The sequence below is a fragment of the Chelonia mydas genome, chromosome 11, assembly GCF_015237465.2.
Source record: "Chelonia mydas isolate rCheMyd1 chromosome 11, rCheMyd1.pri.v2, whole genome shotgun sequence".
In the NCBI taxonomy this organism is placed as follows: domain Eukaryota; kingdom Metazoa; phylum Chordata; order Testudines; family Cheloniidae; genus Chelonia; species Chelonia mydas.
Genome location: NC_051251.2, coordinates 73,621,747 through 73,640,403, shown reverse-complemented (window position 1 = coordinate 73,640,403; position 18,657 = coordinate 73,621,747). Strand labels below are relative to the sequence as shown.

At 48.4% G+C, this 18,657-nt stretch overlaps 1 protein-coding gene across 8 annotated transcripts in view; it reads left to right on the top strand.

Annotated features, from left to right (window-relative positions):
* The first annotated feature begins 13,567 nt into the window (after positions 1-13,567).
* TRAF3IP1 (TRAF3 interacting protein 1) overlaps positions 13,568-18,657 on the top strand; it is a 91,312-nt gene continuing 86,222 nt past the window's right edge. For 6 of the 8 annotated variants that reach the window (XM_043525705.1, XM_043525704.1, XM_043525702.1 and 3 more), the window contains exons 1-3: positions 13,573-13,794; positions 15,746-15,814; positions 16,751-16,912. In XM_043525705.1, the coding sequence (XP_043381640.1) occupies positions 13,672-13,794; positions 15,746-15,814; positions 16,751-16,912 (354 nt within the window). In that variant the 5' untranslated portion in view covers positions 13,573-13,671. Of the gene's footprint in view, positions 13,795-15,242; positions 15,265-15,745; positions 15,815-16,750; positions 16,913-18,657 lie in introns of those variants that run through there. The other 2 variants (XM_043525701.1, XM_043525706.1) reach the window with 2 other exon arrangements.

Genomic DNA, 18,657 nt, shown 5'->3' with positions numbered 1-18,657 from the left:
TTACCATAGAATGGCTAACTCTCTGCATCAGCCTGGTTGGCTGTGTCAGTAAACTCTCACAACTACTGTAGATTGTAAGGATAGTGCATGGAAAGCATCTGGCCTCTCTTTTGACATCCATTGTAACCCATTAGACCAGCTGTCCATGCCCACAATGTACTTTCATTTACAAACGTCTTTAGTTTAAGGTGCTTTAGAAGAGATTAATTATTAAGGAAAAATAAGCTACCACAATGTGAAGGGCAAAATCCTGTTGTGAACTGAACCATGTTGAAGCCATAGAAAACAGCAGTATGATAAAAGAGCTGATCCAGGGGAAGAGCAGTAAATGAATGGGATAATCTAGGTGGTAGCATGAAGATTAGTGTTACAATACAAACCGGGGTCCTGTAATGTCATAAACGAGGGGTGGCGAAACTTACTGACCCTCTGAGCTGCATACGATAATCTTCAGAAGTTCAAGAGCTGCAAGAACCGCACAATCTGCCCTGCAGGGCGGTGCCTGACCCCCCCTCCCTGCAGGACAGAAAACCCTACTCCCATCACCCTGCTGCAAGGCAGAAGCCCCGAGCTTCTCCCCCACACCCTGCCAGCCCACTCCTCAGGGCACATTTTAACTGTAAAAGAGCCACGTGGCTCACGAGCTGCAGTTTGGCCATGCCTGTCATAAACCATGGCCAAGGGAGTCTTCCAACCCCCCACAAGGGATTATAGCCTTGTTCTTTAAAACAATATTTTTACATATATTTCACCCAAAATACTGCATTAAAAGAAAATGATTGAGGTTGCAAAGTCAAGCACTCCAAAGTTAGGAAACGTCAGATTTACAGTTGCCTTTGTAACCATCATTTGGCCCCCTTGGTTATCCATCCGGGGCGCTGGCTGAGCAAAAGGACAGCACGTCAGCATGTACTTAAAGACCGTTTCACAGTGCGTACGCGCAAAGGGCTGAATTAAGATTGCACAGGCAACTGTATATCTGGCATTTCCTAACTTTCAAGTGCTTTACTTTGCAGCTGAAATAATGGTGTTTTAACAGGTTTTCTGAATGTGTAGTTTCCTGTGTGTGTGTTTTAAGCAAAAAATTCTCCTTTGTGCTTGAATCTTCCATAGAGTTGAACCCAGAGCCTTCAGCGCAGATTGCTGCCTAAGCTACAGGTAGCAGTAGGAGGAGGCTATTGTTCCAGATGGGACGGTGGGGGCAGGGTTCCCGGGAGTTGGAGGAGCTCCTGGCTCGGTGGTTCCGCGGGGCAGTATCAATGGCCGCATGCAGTGGGTCTGCAGATGTATGGGGGAGTCCAGCTAAGCTCTCCTCCTCCCCTCTGCCTACTATAGCCACGTGCTGGTGTTCCTAGTCCAGTGTGTGATGCTGCTGCTCGGCGGGAGCCTGGCATGTTCAGTGATTGTGGCGTGCTGCCAACGTTTCCCTGAGGAAAGTGAGAGAGGAGAAGGGAAATGGTGATTACCAATTTACAGCTCAGCAAAAGCTGAATGGCATTTCCTGGGACAATGAAGGGACACTTCTCAAGCCCCCAGGGATTATCAAAAGCCTGCTGCCAATGAGGGAGATGGGAGAGCTGCTCAACGGAAAAGTCACAAACATCCTGTATAACTGAAATTGTTAGGCAGCCCGAATGATAGAATCATAGAATGTAGACCTGGCAGAGACCGCGAGAGGTTACCTAGTCCAGTCCCCTGCCCTCATGGCAGGACCTGGCTATGTCTACGCCATGGACCTTACAGTGGCACAGTTGTACCAATACAGCTGTGCCGCTGTAAGGTCTCCCGGGTAGCCGCTCTTTGCCGGCAGGAGAGAGCTCTCCGGCTGGCATAATTAAACCACCCCCAGCAAGCGGTGTTGTTGCTGACATAGTGCTGTCCACACCAGCACTTTTGTTGGTGAAACATATGTGGGTCAGGGGTGTTTTTTCACACCCCTGGCCGTGACCAACAAAAGTTTTATGGACAAAAGTGCTAGTGTAGACAAAACCCATTACCTAGACCATCCCTGACAGGTGTTTGTCTGACCTGCTCTTCAAAATCTCCAATGACAGAGATTCCACAACCTCCCTAGGCAATTTATTCCAGTGCTTTACCACCCTGACAGGAAGTTTTTCCTAATGTCCAGTGTAAACCGCCCTTGCTGCAATTTAAGCCGTTGCTTCTTGTTCTATCCTCAAAGATTGAGAACAATTTTTCTCCCTCCTCCTTGTAACAACCTTTTATGTACTTGAAAACTGTTATCATGTCCCCTCTCAGTCTTCTCTTCTCCAGACTAAACAAACCCAATTTTTTCAGTCTTCCCTCACAGGTCGTATTTTCTAGACCTTTAATAATTTCTGACAGGTTTCAGAGGGGTAGCCGTGTTAGTCTGTATCAGATGCATGATGAAGTGGGTTTTAGCCCACAAAAGCTTATGCCCAAATACATTTGTTTGTCTCTAAGGTGCCACAAGGACTCCTCGTTGTTTTTAATCATTTCTGTTGCTCTTCTCTGGACTTTCTTCAATTTGTCCACATCTTTCCTGAAATGTGGGACCCAGAACTGGACACAATACTCGAGTTGAGGCCTAATCAGCACGGAGTAGAGCGGAAGAATTACTTCTCATGTCTTACTTACACCACTCCTGCTAATACATCCCAGAATGATGTTTGCTTTTTTTGCAACAGCATTACACTGTTGACTCATATTTAGCTTGTGATCCACTATGACCCCCAGATCCCTTTCTGCAGTACTCCTTCCTAAGTGGAGTATTTTGCATTTGTCCATATTGAATTTCATCCTATTTACTTCAAACCATTTCTCCAGTTTGTCCAGATCATTTTGAATTATAATCCTATCCTCCAAAGCACTTGCAACCCCTCCCTGCTTGGTATTGTCCACAAACTTTACAAGAAGAATAGAAGTACTTGTGGCACCTTAGAGACTAACAAATTTATTTGAGCATAAGCTTTCGTGGGCTACAGCCTACTTCATCGGATGCATAGAATGGAACATATAGTAAGAAGATACATACAGAGAACATGAAAAGGTGGAAGTAGCCATACCAACTGTAAGATGCTAATTAATTAAGATGAGCTATTATCAGCAGGAGAAAAAAACTTTTATAGTGATAATCAAGATGGCCTATTTAGACAGTTGACAAGAAGGTGTGAGGATACCTAACATGGGGAAATAGATTCAATATGTGTCATGACCCAGCCACTCCCAGTCTCTATTCAAACCCAAGTTAATGGTATCTAGTTTGCATATTAATTCAAGTCAGCAGTTTCTCGTTGGAGTCTGTTTTTGAAGATTCTCTGTTGCAAAATTGCCACCTTTATGTCTGTTACTGAGTGACCAGAGAGGTTGAAGTGTTCTCCTACCGGTTTTTGAATGTAATGATTCCTGATGTCAGATTTGTGTCCATTTATTCTTTTGTGTAGAGACTGCCCGGTTTGGCCAATGTACATGGCAGAGGGGCATTGCTGGCACATGTGTACTTTAAAAGTGTACTCTCGATGCCATTAGCTAAATCGTTGATGAAGATATTGAACAGAACCAGATCCAAAACTGATCCCTGCGGGCGTATGCACCAATTCTGCGGGTGGTCCAGCTACAGCTGTTTGCGGCACCACCGATCAGCTGTTTGGTGGCTGCCTGGATCAGCTAATCAGTGGCGCTGCCAAACAGCTGGGGGTGTGGCTTGTGGGAGGGCGGAGAGCAGTGAGTGAAGGACGGGGCCTTGGTCTCAGGGGTGGGGGCAGAACAGGGCAGGAAGAAGCAGAGCGAGGGCGAGACCTTGGGGAAAGGGGTGGGGATGGGGCCTCAGGGCAGAGTGGGGCTGGAGCACCCCCGGGGAAAAATAAAAGTCAGCGTCTATGCCTGCAGGACCTTACTTGATATGCCCTTCCAGCATATCATATATGAACCACTGATAAATACTCTCTGGAAACAATTTCCAACCAGTTATGTTCTATCTAGGTTGTATTTCCCTAGTTTGTTTGTGAGAAGGTCATGTGAGACTGTATCAAAAGCCTTACTAAAGTCAAGATATACCACGTCTACCTCTTCCCCCCCATCCACAAGGCTTGTTACCCTGTCAAAGAAAGCTATTAAGTTGGTTTGGCACAATTTGTTTATAAATCCATGCTGTTACTTATCACCTTATTATCTTCTTCTACGTGTGTACAAACTGATTTCTTAATTATTTGCTCCATTATCTTTCTGGGTACTGAAGTTAAGCTGGCTTTCACTATGTTAGATGTCCAATTGCTACTAGCCTTTTTGGTGACACAAAACAAACAGAAAATACAGGGGTCACTACCACAAGGGGTGAATCAAAGTCCTACATCCGAGATCTTCACAGTTGACCTCTCTCATTTTTCAACCATCCTCCATTCCCCTCTACTGCTCTCTTCTCTTTCAGATACCCAGCAGTGGTGTCCTCAACCTCCTCCAGCTCTTTACCTTGCCAGCATCACTGATTGGGTAAAATGTAGTAATTGACAGGTGTGGTGTCTCCTATATTTTTGCCGTGTATTTATTCTTACACTCCACTACATCCAATGATCTTAAATATATTAATGACTTGGGGTGAGGATGAAGGTGGAGAGCAAGTTGTTGAAGTGTGCAGATATCACGTTTTGGTTAGGAAAAATGAAGGTGAAATTCCAGCTGGATTTTTAAACATCTTGGAGGAGTTGAGCCAGAGGATGAATGGTAAAATGGAATAAATAATCCAAAGAATTAAATTACACTAGAGCAAGTGCCCACTCTTGGATAGATTACTGTGTCCAATTTCAGCTACTTCACCTCAACAGAGAGAGTTTGCAGTGTTGTTGTAGCTGTGTTGGTCCCAGGATATGGGAGAGACAAGGTGGGTGAGGGAATATCTTTTATTGGACCCAATTCTGTTGGTGAAAGAGACACAGTTTTGAGCTATACAGAGCTCTTCTTCAGGTCTAGGGATGGTACTTGGAGTGCCACAGCTAACTACAAGGTGGAACAGATTGTAAAGCATAAAGAGTTAACACATGTTGCAAGAGACCATTCAAGGTTTCAGAAGGCATGTGGTGTACCTCATCCAGTGCACTAAATGCCCCAAGAACAACTGTGTGGGTGAAACCAGACAATCACTATGCTCTCGAAGGAACTCACACAGAAAAATGATGAAAGACAAAAACACCATATTAACCACATATTACAAAGCGATCACTCCATATCTGACTTTTTAATCCTCATTCCTCAAAGGAAACCTGCATGACACCTTCAAAAGATGAGCCAAGGAACTTGAATTTATAACTTGACTGGACACTAAAAATAATCAGCTCAGTAAAGACACCAGATCTATGGTTCATTACAACACTCTGTAACCCACTAACCCTCCTTTGTCCTGTGACTGCAGAGGCATTAACTGCTCACGTCACCTTGAATGGTCTCTTGCAACACGTGTTAACTCCTTATGCTTGACAGTCTGTTCCACCTGGTATTTAGCTGTGACGTTCTGAGCCCACTTCCCAGACCTGATGAAGAGCTCTGTGTAAGCTCGAAAGCTTGTCTCTTCCACCAAGAGAAGTTGATCCAATAAAAGATATTACCTTGCCCACCTTGTCTCTCACTGGAGAGAGAACAGATTCAGAGAATGGCAGTACCTGGAGTCTTGTTGTAACATGTTACTTCACTAGACACAATGGGAACCGCTTCTCCTGATTGTGCAAGCAGGTTTGTTTCATCTATACCCATTAGTTACAAAGTCCGTTTTATTTGATTCAATAGAATAAAACAAAGATTTTCTATTGACATTCAATGGTGTATACGTGTTACAATATGAAGGCTGGTTATCATAGTTTGGGTCTTTTTCTGAGCAACCAAACACAGATAAGCCAGCCAGATTTGTTCAAGGGATCAGACCGGTCCCTCTAATCAATAGCTTGAGCAGATAAATGTAAAAGAGAAACAAAATGCTTTTAAATGTTTGGCACAGAAATTGAATGTAAGTGATCAAAAGGAACAGGAAGTGTTTATCCTGGAAACCAAAAAGCCCTACACTTCTAAGCGTTATCACTGGGCACAGTGTATTTGCTGCCATAGTATTTTAAGGCGTGTTTGCAGGGCGACTAATTAGAAGCTTTCAGATCTGAAAAACAACCCATACAGGCAACTCAATCTCTTTCTTGGTTTCCGCCTAGAGCAAAACAGAGGCAATAGCCTTTTTTTATCATGCTTATGGGAGAAGAGGAGGGAAAAATCAGCTTTGCCTGTAAGTGGAATAAGCCGAAGAAGCAGTTGTGGTTCTGGGACACATTTCACTAGCCAGACCACTGCGGGGTACAGTGGTTGAGAAATGGAGCCATTGTGGAGCTGAAATCTTACAGGAACTGCCAATAGCCAAAAAAGAAAGAAAATAGTGTCAAAGCAGCATGGCTAAGTCTCCAAGTCCCGTATAGGTCTCATGATAGATATGGAAGGTCACTTCTGATGACACTAATTAAGCCTTGTGGGCCAGATCCTGAGATGGTGTATGCAGCTCCGTTGAATCTGGCCCCGTCTTTCAATACTAAAGCTAGTTTTAAACTGTACTTACAACTGCTTGTTGCATCCATTCACTGAAATGCTTACAACTAAACCACTTATTCTTTCTAGCTGTCTTGCTACAATGTGTTTTACCCTAATCCAGATTTTCAAATGCGCTTGGTCCATGACAGCTTATTGTTTTCATCCAGGCTGCCGAACACTTCTTTTGAGGTGCCCAAATAGGAGCAGAACAGCCACGAGTATTGATGGCTATTTCTATACTGCAGCTGGGTGCGAGCCTCCAGATCCAGGTAGACAGATTCAAGCTAGCAGGGGCTCAAGCTAGCACACTAACAATAGCTGTGTGGGCACTGTGGCTCAGGCTGGGTTTTCAAGACTGGGGCAGTGGAGACAAGCAGCCTTAATTAACTGGTAGAGAAGACTGGAAATATATGTAAAGAACGTTTTCTCACTGGAAACCTTAAATTGTCTTTGAAATTAAAAGCTTAAATGAAAATGATCATTTAGGGTCTGGGCTCTCAACGACTGAAAGTTTGATTAAACAACGCCTTGGGCGGGATCTGCTAAACCAGGGGTGGGCAAACTTTTTGGCCTGAGAGCCACATCTGGGTGGGGAAATTGCATGCAGGGCCATGAATGTAGGGCTAGGGCAGGGAGTTGGGGTGCGGGAGGGAGTGTGGTGTGAGGGCGGGGATGCAGTGTGCAGGAAGGGGCTCAGGGCAAGGGGTTGGGTCCCAGGAGGCTGGTGTATCAGGGGGCTCAGGGCAGGGGGTTGAGGTGTAGGAGGGGTGCGGCAGGGGGTTGGGATGCAGGAGGGGTGTGGTAGGGGGCTCAGGGAAGGAGATTGGGGTGCAGGAGGGGGTTCGAGTGCAGGAGGCATTTGGGGTGCGGGCTCTGGCCCAGCACCGCTTACCTGGAGCGGCTCTGGTATGGCAGTGGTGCGCAGCAGGGCTAAGGCAGGCTCCCTGCTTGCCCTGGCCCCATGCCGCGCTGCTCCTGGAAGCGGCTGGCACCATGTCCCTGTGGCCCCTGGGGGAAGGGGGACAGAAGGCTCCACGTGCTGCCCTCGCCTGTGGGTACCTCCCCTGAAGCTCCCATTGGCCGCGGTTCCCCATTCCTGGCCAATGGGAGCTGCTGGGGGCGGTGCCTGCAGGCGAGGGCAGCGCATGGAGCCCTCTGCCCCCAGGGGCCACAGGGACGTGGTGCTGGCTGCTTCCGGGAGCGGTGCGGGTCCTGCAGCGCCAGAGGGGTGGCAATCTCGCAGGCCGGATCCAAAGCCCTGACAGGCCGGATCTGTCCGGCGAGCTGAAGTTTGCCACCCCTGTGCTAAACAAATACATTGTGTGTGTGCAGAGCCACAATATATGTTGTTTAAAATAATTGACTAAAGTCCAAGTTATACACTGAGTAGCAGTTCATAGAATCATAGAAGATTAGGGTTGGAAGAGATCTCAGGAGGTTATCTAGTCCAACCCCCTGCTCAAAGCAGGACCAACCCCAACTAAATCATCCCAGCCAGGGCTTTGTCAAGCCTGACCTTAAAAACCTCTATGGATGGAAAAAGAAAAGGCGTACTTGTGGCACCTTAAAGACTAACCAATTTATTTGAGCATAAGCTTTCGTGAGCTACAGCTCACTTCATCGGATGCATAAAGTGGAAAATGCAGTGAGGATGTTTTATACACACAGACCATGAAAAAATAGGTGTTTATCACTTCAAAAGGTTTTCTCTCCCCCCACCCCACTCTCCTGCTGGTAATAGCTTATCTAAAGTGATCACTCTCCTTACAATGTGTATGATAATCAAGGTGGGCCATTTCCAGCACAAATCCAGGGTTTAACAAGAACGTCTGAGGAACGGGGGGGGGGGGGGGGCATTTTTCTGTTGTAATATCGCAACTGTCATGTCTGTAATCGCGTGACCAGAGAGATTGAAGTGTTCTCCGACTGGTTTATGTATGTTATAATTCTTGACATCTGATTTGTGTCCATTTATTCTTTTACATAGAGACTGTCCAGTTTGACCAATGTACATGGCAGAGGGGCATTGCTTGCACATGATGGCATATATCACATTGGTAGATGTGCAGGTGAACGAGCCTCTGATAGTGTGGCTGATGTTATTAGGCCCTGTGATGGTGTCCCCTGAATAGATATGTGGGCACAGTTGGCAACAGGCTTTGTTGGAAGGATAGGTTCCTGGGTTAGTGGTTCTGTTGTGTAGTATGAAGTTGCTGGTGAGTATTTGCTTCAGGTTGGGGGGCTGTCTGTAGGCAACGACTGGCCTGTCTCCCAAGATTTGTGAGAGTGATGGGTCGTCCTTCAGGATAGGTTGTAGATCCTTGATAATGCGTTGGAGAGGTTTTAGTTGGGGGCTGAAGGTGACGGCTAGTGGCGTTCTGTTATTTTCTTTGTTAGGCCTGTCCTGTAGTAGGTGACTTCTGGGTACTCTTTTGGACAAGTACTCCTTTTCTTTTTGCGAATACAGACTAACACGGCTGCTACTCTGAAATCTATGGATGGAGATTCCACCACCTCCCTAGGGAACCCATTCCAGTGCTTCACCACCCTCCTAGTGCAATAGTGTTTCCTAATATCCAACCTAGACCTCTCCCACTGCAACTTGAGGCCATTGCTTCTTGTTCTGTCATCTGCCACCACTGAGAACAGCCTAGCTCCATCCTCTTTGAAACCCCTCTTCAGTTAGTTGAAGGCTGCTATCAAATCTTCCCTCACTCTTCTCTTTTGCAGACTAAATAAACCCAGTTCCCTCAGCCTCTCCTCATAAGTCATTTGCCCCAGCCCCCTAATAATTTCCGTTGCCCTCTGCTGGACTCTCTTCAATTTACCCACATTCTTTCTGTAATGGGGGGCCAATAACTGGACGCAGTACTCCAGCTGTGGCCTCACCAGTGCCGAATAGAGGGGAATAATCACTTCCCTCGATCTGCTGGCAATGCTCCTACTAATGCAGCCCAATATGCCGTTAGCTTTCTTGGCAACAAGGGCACATTGTTGACTCATATCCAGCTTCTCGTCCACAGTAATCCCCAGCTCCTTTTCTGCTGCTTAGCCAGTCGGTCCCCAGCCTGTAGCAGTGCATGGGATTCTTCCGTCCTTGTTGAACCTCATTAGATTTCTTTCAGCCCAATCCTCCAATTTGTCCAGGTTACTCTGGACCCTATCCCTACCCTCCAGCATACCTACCTCTTCCCCCAGCTTAGTGTCATCTGCGAACTTGCTGAGGGTGCAATCCATCCCATCATCCAGATCATTAATGAAGATGTTGAACAAAACCGGCCCCAAGACCAACCCCTGGGTCACTCCGCTTGATACCGGCTGGACATCGAGCTGTTGATCACTACCCATTGAGCCCAGCGATGTAGCCAGCTTTCTATCCACCTTATAGTCCATTCATCCAATCCATATTTCTTTAACTTGCTGGCAAGAATACCGTGGGAGACTGTATCAAAAGCTTTGCTAAAGTCAAGGTATATCACAGCCACTGCTTCCCCATTTCCACAGAGCCAGTTATCTCATCATAGAAGGCAATCAGGTTGTTCAGGCATGACTTGCCCTTGGTGAATCCATGTTGACTGCTCCCGATCACCCTCCTCTCCTCCAAGTGCTTCAAAATGGATTCCTTGAGAACCTGCTCCATGATATTTCGAGGGACTATAGTTCCCCAGATCCTCCTTCCCTTTTTTAAAGACGGGCACTATATTTGCCTTTTTCCAATCGTCCGGGACCTCCCCCAATTGCCACAAATTTTCAAAGATAATGGCCAATGGTTCTGCAATCACATCAGCCAACTCCCTCAGCACTCTTGGATGCAGTGCGTCTGGCCTCATGGACTTGTGCTCATCCAGCTTTTCTAAATAGTCCTTAACCTGTTCTTTCACCACTCAGGGTTGCTCGTCTCCTCCCCATACTGTGCTGCCCAATGCAGCAGTCTGGGACCTGACCTTGTCTGTGAAGACAGAGGCAAAAAAAGCATTGAGTACATTAGCTTTTTCCACATCCTCTATCACTAGGTTGCCTTCCCCATTCATTAAGGGTCCCACTCTTTCCCTGACCTTCTTCTTACTGCTAACATACCTGTAGAAACTCTTCTTGTTACTCTTCACATCCCTTGCTAGCTGCAACTCCAATTGTGCTTTGGCCTTCCTGATTACACCCCATGCTCAAGCAATATTTTTATACTCCTCCCTAGTCATCTGTCCAAGTTTTCACTTCCTGTAAGCTTCCTTTTTGTGTTTAAGCTCACCAAAGATTTCTCTGTTAAGCTGGTCGCCTGCCATATTTGCTATTCTTTCTGCACATCAGGATGATTTGTTCCTGTGCCCTCAGTAAGGCTTCTTTAAAATAGTTGTGTGCATCCTTGTTCTATGGGCAGATTTTGGCCCTTGAGGAGGAATAATTATTTTTAAAACATTGAATATAAGGGGTGGAAAGTTCAAAAGAAAGTTCCAAGAAAGTCTGTTCCCTAGCACATGGCAATTCTCTCCTAGTTCTAAGTTTTCTGGTTACTTCTCTTGATTTTGACTTGCCTGGCATTGGGTGGTTGTTTCGAAGGCAAATGATTTTTAGTGTAAGCTTTTTAAAAATTCCACACTGTAGGGTTTTCTGAAACCCCACAGTGTATTGTGCACAGCTATCAGGTGCTTGTTTTCGGGTTTTCAGTGTATGCTGAAAACAGAATGCTCCACTGTTAGTGTCTGGGGAACAGTGTTACACTTGGAGCTCATCCTCAGCTGATTATCCACCATGATCCCCACATCTTTTCCAGAGTCACTGCTTCTCAGGATAGAGGCCCCCATCCTTCTGGCCTACATTCTTTGTTCCTAGACATATCTATTTAGCCATATTAAAATGCATGTGTGTCTGCTTGTGCCCAGCTTAGCAAGCAATCCAGATCACTCTGTATCAGTGACCGGTCCTCTTCATTATTTACCGCTCCCCCAGTTGGTGTGTTCTATTTCCACATTTTCTGCTTCTATTAGGGTGCTCCCAGAAATTGAACGGAAACACTTCGCTCAGCTCTCTACCCCATCGATAAGAGCTCTCTAGACTTCATATTTCTCCCCTTTTCACAGATCCCACCCCTGACACCACATCACAAGTTCCCATCTTAATACGGTGGGATTGAATGGAGCTCCCAACCAGCGACAGTTCTAGCCGTTGGCCCCAAAAAGGAAATAGAGACCAAGTCCAAGCCTCAAGCCTTCTCCGTGTCATTGCTCCAGGACATGGCCTTCAATTCCAAGTGCTTCTCTTTGTGTCCAGAGGGATTTACACAGTCTTTGTGGCTTGTTAGCCTCTGACTCTCCAGCTAAACCGACCCACCCTTTCTCAGGGTACCACCTCGCCATCCAAATAAACACTAAAGTTTACATTTAACAGAACCCCTGAGGACTCTTCCTCCTAGTCCTTCTCAGGCATTGCAGACACTCCATGGAGAGCCAGTGGCAGAAGTCCAAATAAACCAGACAGTTCCAAAATAAACACAGTTCCTCCTCCCCAGTTTCTTCTTCCCATTCTTCTGGATTCCTACGAGACTCCTTCCAAAGCCCTTAGATGTAGGAAACTGTCACCACCTCCTACTCTTCCCAGGCGCCAGAGGTCCTCTGAGGCAGAGTTGGTCTGGGAATCTCGTCACTTTCAGATTGTTTCAAACTGAGAAAAAAGAGACAAACTATTTCCCTCCAAGCTCTTTGTGCTGAAGTACCTGCTCTCATGAGCTCAGCGGCAAACTCTCCTGCTGCTTGGCACCCTCTCTTGCCTGGACTGAAGCAGATTCTGAGAGTCCTATTCAGTCACATTCTCACTCAGACTTTCCATTACCCCGCAGCACTTGAATTTGAGTTTGTCTGAGGGAATACAATAGTTTCAGAAAGGAAAGTTGAGAGGGGTAAGTGAACCTGTAATAATTCCCATTTATTGCTGCTCAAGGGTGATCTTTAGCAGAGCAGCTGAGCTGGGATGTTGGGCTGATAAAGGTGTATGCAGCCATAATGCACCACAAGAAACCCAATTTTTCATAGGCATATCAACATTTTAATTCCAAACATTAGTGGCAGTCAAGTATCAGGGGGTAGCCGTGTTAGTCTGTATCCACAAAAACAAGGAGTCCGGTGGCACCTTAAAGACTAACAGATTTATCTGAACATAAGCCTTCATGGGTAAAAAACCCCACTTCTTCAGATGCATGCACCTGCCCCGTTCCCTTATCGGTGCCCCCCTGCCCCTATGGTCCCGGTGGTGCCCCCTGCCCCGTTCCCTTATTGGTGCCCCTCTGCCCCTGGTGGTGCCCCCTGCCCTGTTCCCTTATTGGTGCCCCTATGGTCCCGGTGGTGCCCCCTGCCCCGTTCCCTTATTGGTGCCCCTCTGCCCCTATGGTCCCGGTGGTGCCCCCTACCCCGTTCCCTTATTGGTGCCCCTATGGTCCCGGTGGTGCCCCCTGCCCCGTTCCCTTATTGGTGCCCCTCTGCCCCCGGTGGTGCCCCCTGCCCTGTTCCCTTATTGGTGCCCCTCTGCCCCTATGGTCCCAGTGGTGCCCCCTGCCCCGTTCCCTTATTGGTGTCCCTCTGCCCCTATGGTCCCGGTGGTGCCCCCTCTCCCGTTCCCTTATCGGTGCCCCTCTGCCCCTATGGTCCCGGTGGTGCCCCCTGCCCCGTTCCCTTATTGGTGCCCCTCTGCCCCTATGGTCCCGGTGGTGCCCCCTGCCCCTATGGTCCCGTGGTGCCCCCTGCCCCATTCCCTTATTGGTGCCCCTCTGCCCCTATGGTCCCGGTGGTGCCCCCTGCTCCGTTCCCTTATCGGTGCCCTCTGCCCCTATGGTCCCGGTGGTGCCCCCTGCCCCATTCCCTTATTGGTGCCCCTCTGCCCCTATGGTCCCGGTGGTGCGCCCTGCCCCCCGTTGACCCAATGGTGCTCGGATCGGGCCCCGTCCCGGCCCCGGCACGGAGGGGCGGGGCTGCTCCAAGAGCGGGGGGAGCCGCTGGGGGCGGGGCCTAGTAGGGCTGTTCCGGCCTGTTGCTAGGGCCGCGATGTGGGTAGTAACAGCGGTCTCGGCCGCTGCGCCTGCGCAGTCGACGCGGTGCATGCCGGGAGGGGTCGGAGCCCGAGCCGGCCCGGCCGGTGCTGAGGGGCGCCATGAACGGGGCCGTGGTGCGGCGCACGCAGGAGTTGCTGGGGCGGGTGATCCGCAAACCGCCCCTCACCGACCGGCTGCTCAGCAAGCCCCCTTTCCGCTACCTGCACGACGTGATCGGCGAGGTGAGGCGGGGCGGCCCCGGGCTCCGCGTCACCCGGTTGCTAGGCGCCGCGGGGCGGAGACCCCCGTGGGCCTGGCTGGGGGCAGCGCCCGAGGGAGCCCCCCCCCTCGCCGAGTGCGCGCTGCCCCCCAGCCCGTCTCCCCCACCCGCCGCCTCAGCCCCTGCGCAGCGCCGCGGGAGCCCCGGCGGGCCGGGGGCCGGCGCTGCCCCCTCCCCGGCACGGTTCTCCAAGCTGCTGTCTCGAGAGTCTGGCTCCAGGCTGCTGAGGCCAAGGAAGGGGGCGTGTGGCTGGAGCCCAGCCCCTGGGGGCAGCGTCGGCCTGGGGAGAGCCCTGCAACGGAGGGGCTAGGTCAGGGGCTGCGCCGTGCAGGGGGCCTGGGTTTAGTTCCCATACTTCCGCTGGCCTGCAGAGTGGCCATGGGCCAGTCCCCCGGGCCTGGGCTTGACACCTAAACCTTAGGGCAACCTAGCAGCAGGGCTCAGGGCTGTGACCCATTTCACACCCTGGGCAACCTAGTTAGGGCGACCTAACCCCTCCTGTGGACCCAGCATTGTCGCTATCTACCTGCTGCCCTGGGGAGGGATTTGTTACAGCAAGGAGAAACCCCCTCCGTCCCTGCAGTGCCATGCTTTTGTCTCCCTTTTCTAATGTATGGAGGCAAGAGTTTTTGCCCATCTTCATCAAACTTATTAACAGCCGCAGATGAAAGATAGTGCGAAAGTCTAAAGTAGTTTTGGTCTTTAGCATTCCAGTTGGCCTTTAATACTACAGGAGATGCTTGTTTGCAGCAAACCTTGTAAGAGCAATCGCTGCTTGTGAGTAAGGCTACGAGTTTGTCACGGAAGTCACGGATTCTGTGGCTTCTGCAGCAGCCGGTGCGGCTGGCCCGGGGGCTGCCTGAGGGGCTTGGGCAGCCCCTGAGCCAGCCACACCGGCTGCTGCTGGGGCAGTGTCAGGCCCCCTCCCTCCCCAGCAGCAGCAGAAGTTTGGGTGCGAGGGGTTGGGGAGGGTGTGAGGGCTCTGGGTGGCGCTTACCTTGGGAGACTTCTCAGAAGCAGAGACATGTTCCTCCCTCAGCTCCTAGCTCCGCGCGCTGCCTCTGCCCGCAGGCACTGCCCCAGCAGCTCCAGTTGCCCACATTTCCTAGCCCATGGGAGCTGCGGAGCCAGCACTTGGGGCATGGGCAGCATGCGGAGCTAGGAGCTGAGGGAGGGACATGTCACCACTTCTGGGGAGCTGCGAGGAGCTGGGTAGGGAGCCTGCCAGCCCCACCAACCTCCCACCCTCAGCACAAGCGGGGGTCCTGGGCCGTGTGCTGCCCCCCCCCCCGCCCCTGTGCCTCCACAGCGCCCCCAGGCTGCCCTTCTGAGCATCCACAACTCCCACTGGAGCAACGTAGCAAAAGGCACAGATATGTTGCTACTAATGAACGTCTACTATATTCTCTTCTGACAGATTTAATAAAAGGAGGTAAGCACTCCTATACTGAAAGATGTTCACAGAGTTTATGCTTTTTTACCTTTCTTGAAAGAAAAATGGATTACTCACTAGAAAATTTGAAATTCTCTGAACTCATAGTCTGTGCATGTCCACAAAGAAATCAACCACCAACAAGTTAGGCAGTAACAGAAACAGAATAAATCAAGATTGTAGTTAAAGCATAGAGCCTTGTGGGTCCATGAACCTTAATTTCCTATTAAAAAAAAGAGTGGATGCACAAATCTTCCATACTGCAGAGATGTAATAATTGACAAGATTTTGAATGGCTTATTGAAACACATTACATAAGTGATCACTGCAATAGAGAAGATCTTTAAAACTGCCCCCAAAATAATTCAGCATGAAATAGCATCTCTCTAAATGATTCCTTTCTAAAGGAAGCTCATAAAAGTTTTTTTCAGAAGCTTTCCAGTATTTTTTAGTAATTTACTGTGTTTCCTTTGCTTTGAAGGTAATCAGAGTGACTGGTTTTATGAATGGGCTTTACACAGATTTTGAGATGAAATCTGATAATGTTAAGGTGGGTATGAAATTTCCTTATTTCGTGTTGGAATTCTTTATAACTTGCCATCAGGTACTGTCACTTATTCATTTGTCACTGAATTCTATTTACTATGACAAACCTACACCTTTCTAAAGCTAATATTGTCAAGGATTAGTCTCAAATGCTGCCTTTTTTAAAGAGTTGTGGTGATCTTTGCATTGTGGTAGTGCATAGGTAGTGCCCAGTCACTGATCAGAACTCCACTGTGCCAGGCACTATACAGATACAAAACAAAATTGTTGGAAAGATACTTATCTATACATTTTTTAAAAATTAATCTGTTTAATATGTAGCTCAAGAAAATAGAACTCAATGTCTGCACATCTTATAATGTACATGAGATGAACAATGATTTGCAGTGTTGCTGTAGCTGTTGGTCTCAGGATAAGAGAGACAAAATGGGTGCGGTAGTATCGTCTATTGAACCAACTTCTGTTGGTGGAAGGCACAAGCTTTTGAACTTCCTCAGGTCAGGAGAAGGTAACTAGAGTGTCCAGGTTAAACTGCCCTCTTCGTTTTAAGCAATCTCCTACAATATGTGTGAACCTTTTATGCTTAACAGTCTGCTCCACTTTGTTAGCTGTGACACTCTGTTTATCTTCTCCAGACCTGAGGAAGAACTCTGTGAAGCTCAAAAGCTTCTCCCTTCCACCAAGTGAAGTTGGAAGTTGAATTTATTACTTCACCCATCTTGTCTCTCTCATAAAAAGTGATTGTAATTTAAAAAAAATTGGAACTTCATATTTTAATTTTGGATTACAATAACTATCCATTATCAAAATGCTTATTTCTAAAATGAAAATGATTTGTAATAATAATGGATAATTTCATATAGGAAAGTTTCTGTAAATATGCTACAAATCAGAGGTTAAATAGACTTTTAATAAAGTATAACATTAATTTTTTTCCCAGGATAAAGATGCCAAAATCAGCTTCCTCCAGAAGGCTATTGATGTTGTCATAATGGTAACAGGGGAGCCATTGTCAGTGAAGCCAGCACGTATTGTAGCTGGACATGAACCTGAAAGAACCAACGAGTTTCTCCAAGCAATTGGAAAATGCTGTCTCAATAAGGTATGATCATACTGTCAGTGGTTCACATGAATGGTTCCCAACCTTTTCAGTCCTGTGGGTGTCTCTTGTTAAACATAACCAATATGTGATTCATAGACTTCAAGACCAGAAGAGACCATCATGGTGACTCGTGAGCCACATGTGGCTCTTTTACAGTTAAAGTGAGGCTCCTGGAGCCCTCCACAGCCCTCCATTCTTCATCTACCAGACTGTGAGGGGGGGGAGCTCAGGGCTTCTGCCCTGTGGTGGAGCTAGGACTTCTGCCAGAGACGACTGGTACCTGCTGAGAGTGGGGGCACACATTGTAAAGGTTTTCCCCCCCACAACAGCTTGAGTCATACCCCCCAGGCACACCCTCTCTCTTCCCCTCCTTGGAGTGGCTCTCCCTGCAGCTCTCAGCTGCTGACTGCTGCCTCTACCCAAAGCGCAGCTCCCAGCTTGCCGGCTCCAGCAGCTACCGTGTAGGGAGGGGGCCCGGTGGCACCATGTGACCGAGCGGGGCCAGCAACCCCTGGCAAAAATTGTGGGGGGAGGATGTGACCCCATGTGTATCCCTCCCACATTGCCTCTGGCTTCTGCCCAGTGGGTTGGTCTCAGGGCTTCAGCCCCACGGGAAGCGCCTGCCAGGGCTTCAGCCCCATGGGGTACATGTGCCATGGCTCGGGGCTTCAGCAGGAGTGGGACAAGCACCTTCCACGGGGCTGAACCTCCAAGACCCCTCTCTCTGCAGGGCTGAACCCCTGAGCTTGGGCAGGTGCCTCCTGCAGGGCTGAAGCCCTGAGACCCCCTTCCTTGCAGGGCTGAAGCCCCAGCAGGTGCATCCCATGGGGCTGAAGCCCTGAGCCCCAGCAGGCACTCCCCAGCTCTCGAACTTCTGAAGATTGTCGTATGTGGGTTGGAAGTTCAGTAAGTTTGGCCACCCTGATTTAGTCTGACCTCCTGCACAGCACAGGCCATGGAACCTCACCTACCCACTTCTGTAAAAGACACTTAACTTCTGGCTGAGTTACTAACATCCTCAAATCATGGTTTAAAGACTTAAAAATACAGAGAATCCACCAGTTCAAACCAGCCAGTGACCTATGCTGCAGAGGAAGGCCAAAAAAACCCGGGTCTCTGCCAATCAGCCCTGGGAAAAAATTCATTTCCAACCCCAAATATGGCGATCAGTTAGTGACACTGAGCATGTTGGCGAGACCCACCAACCAGACTCCTGGAAAGAATTATCTGTAGTAACTCAGAGCCCTTCCTATCTAGTGTTCCATCTATGGCTGTAGGATATAAATGCTAATAGCAGTCGTGGACGGGCCAGATGCCATTGTAGGCAATCTCATCATACCATCTCCTCCATAAACTTACCAAGCTCGGTCTTGAAACAAATTGTTTTTTTGCCCCCCACTATTTCCCTTGGAACGCTGTTCCAAAACTTCACTCCTGTGATGATTAGAAACCTTCGTATAATTTCAAGCCTAAACTTGTTGGTGGCCAGTTTGTATCCATTTGTTCTTATCTCAACATTGTCCCTTAACTTAAATTACTCCTCTCCCTCGCTGGTACTTAACTCTCTGATGTATTTATAGAGAGCAATCATATCTCCCCTCAGCCTTCATTTGGTTAGGGTAAACCAGTTCAAGGTCCTTAAGTCTCCTCTCATAAGGTAGGTTTTCCATTCCTCGGATCATCCTAGTAGCCCTTCTCTGCACCTGGTCCAGTTTGAATTCATCATTCTTAAACATGGGAGACCA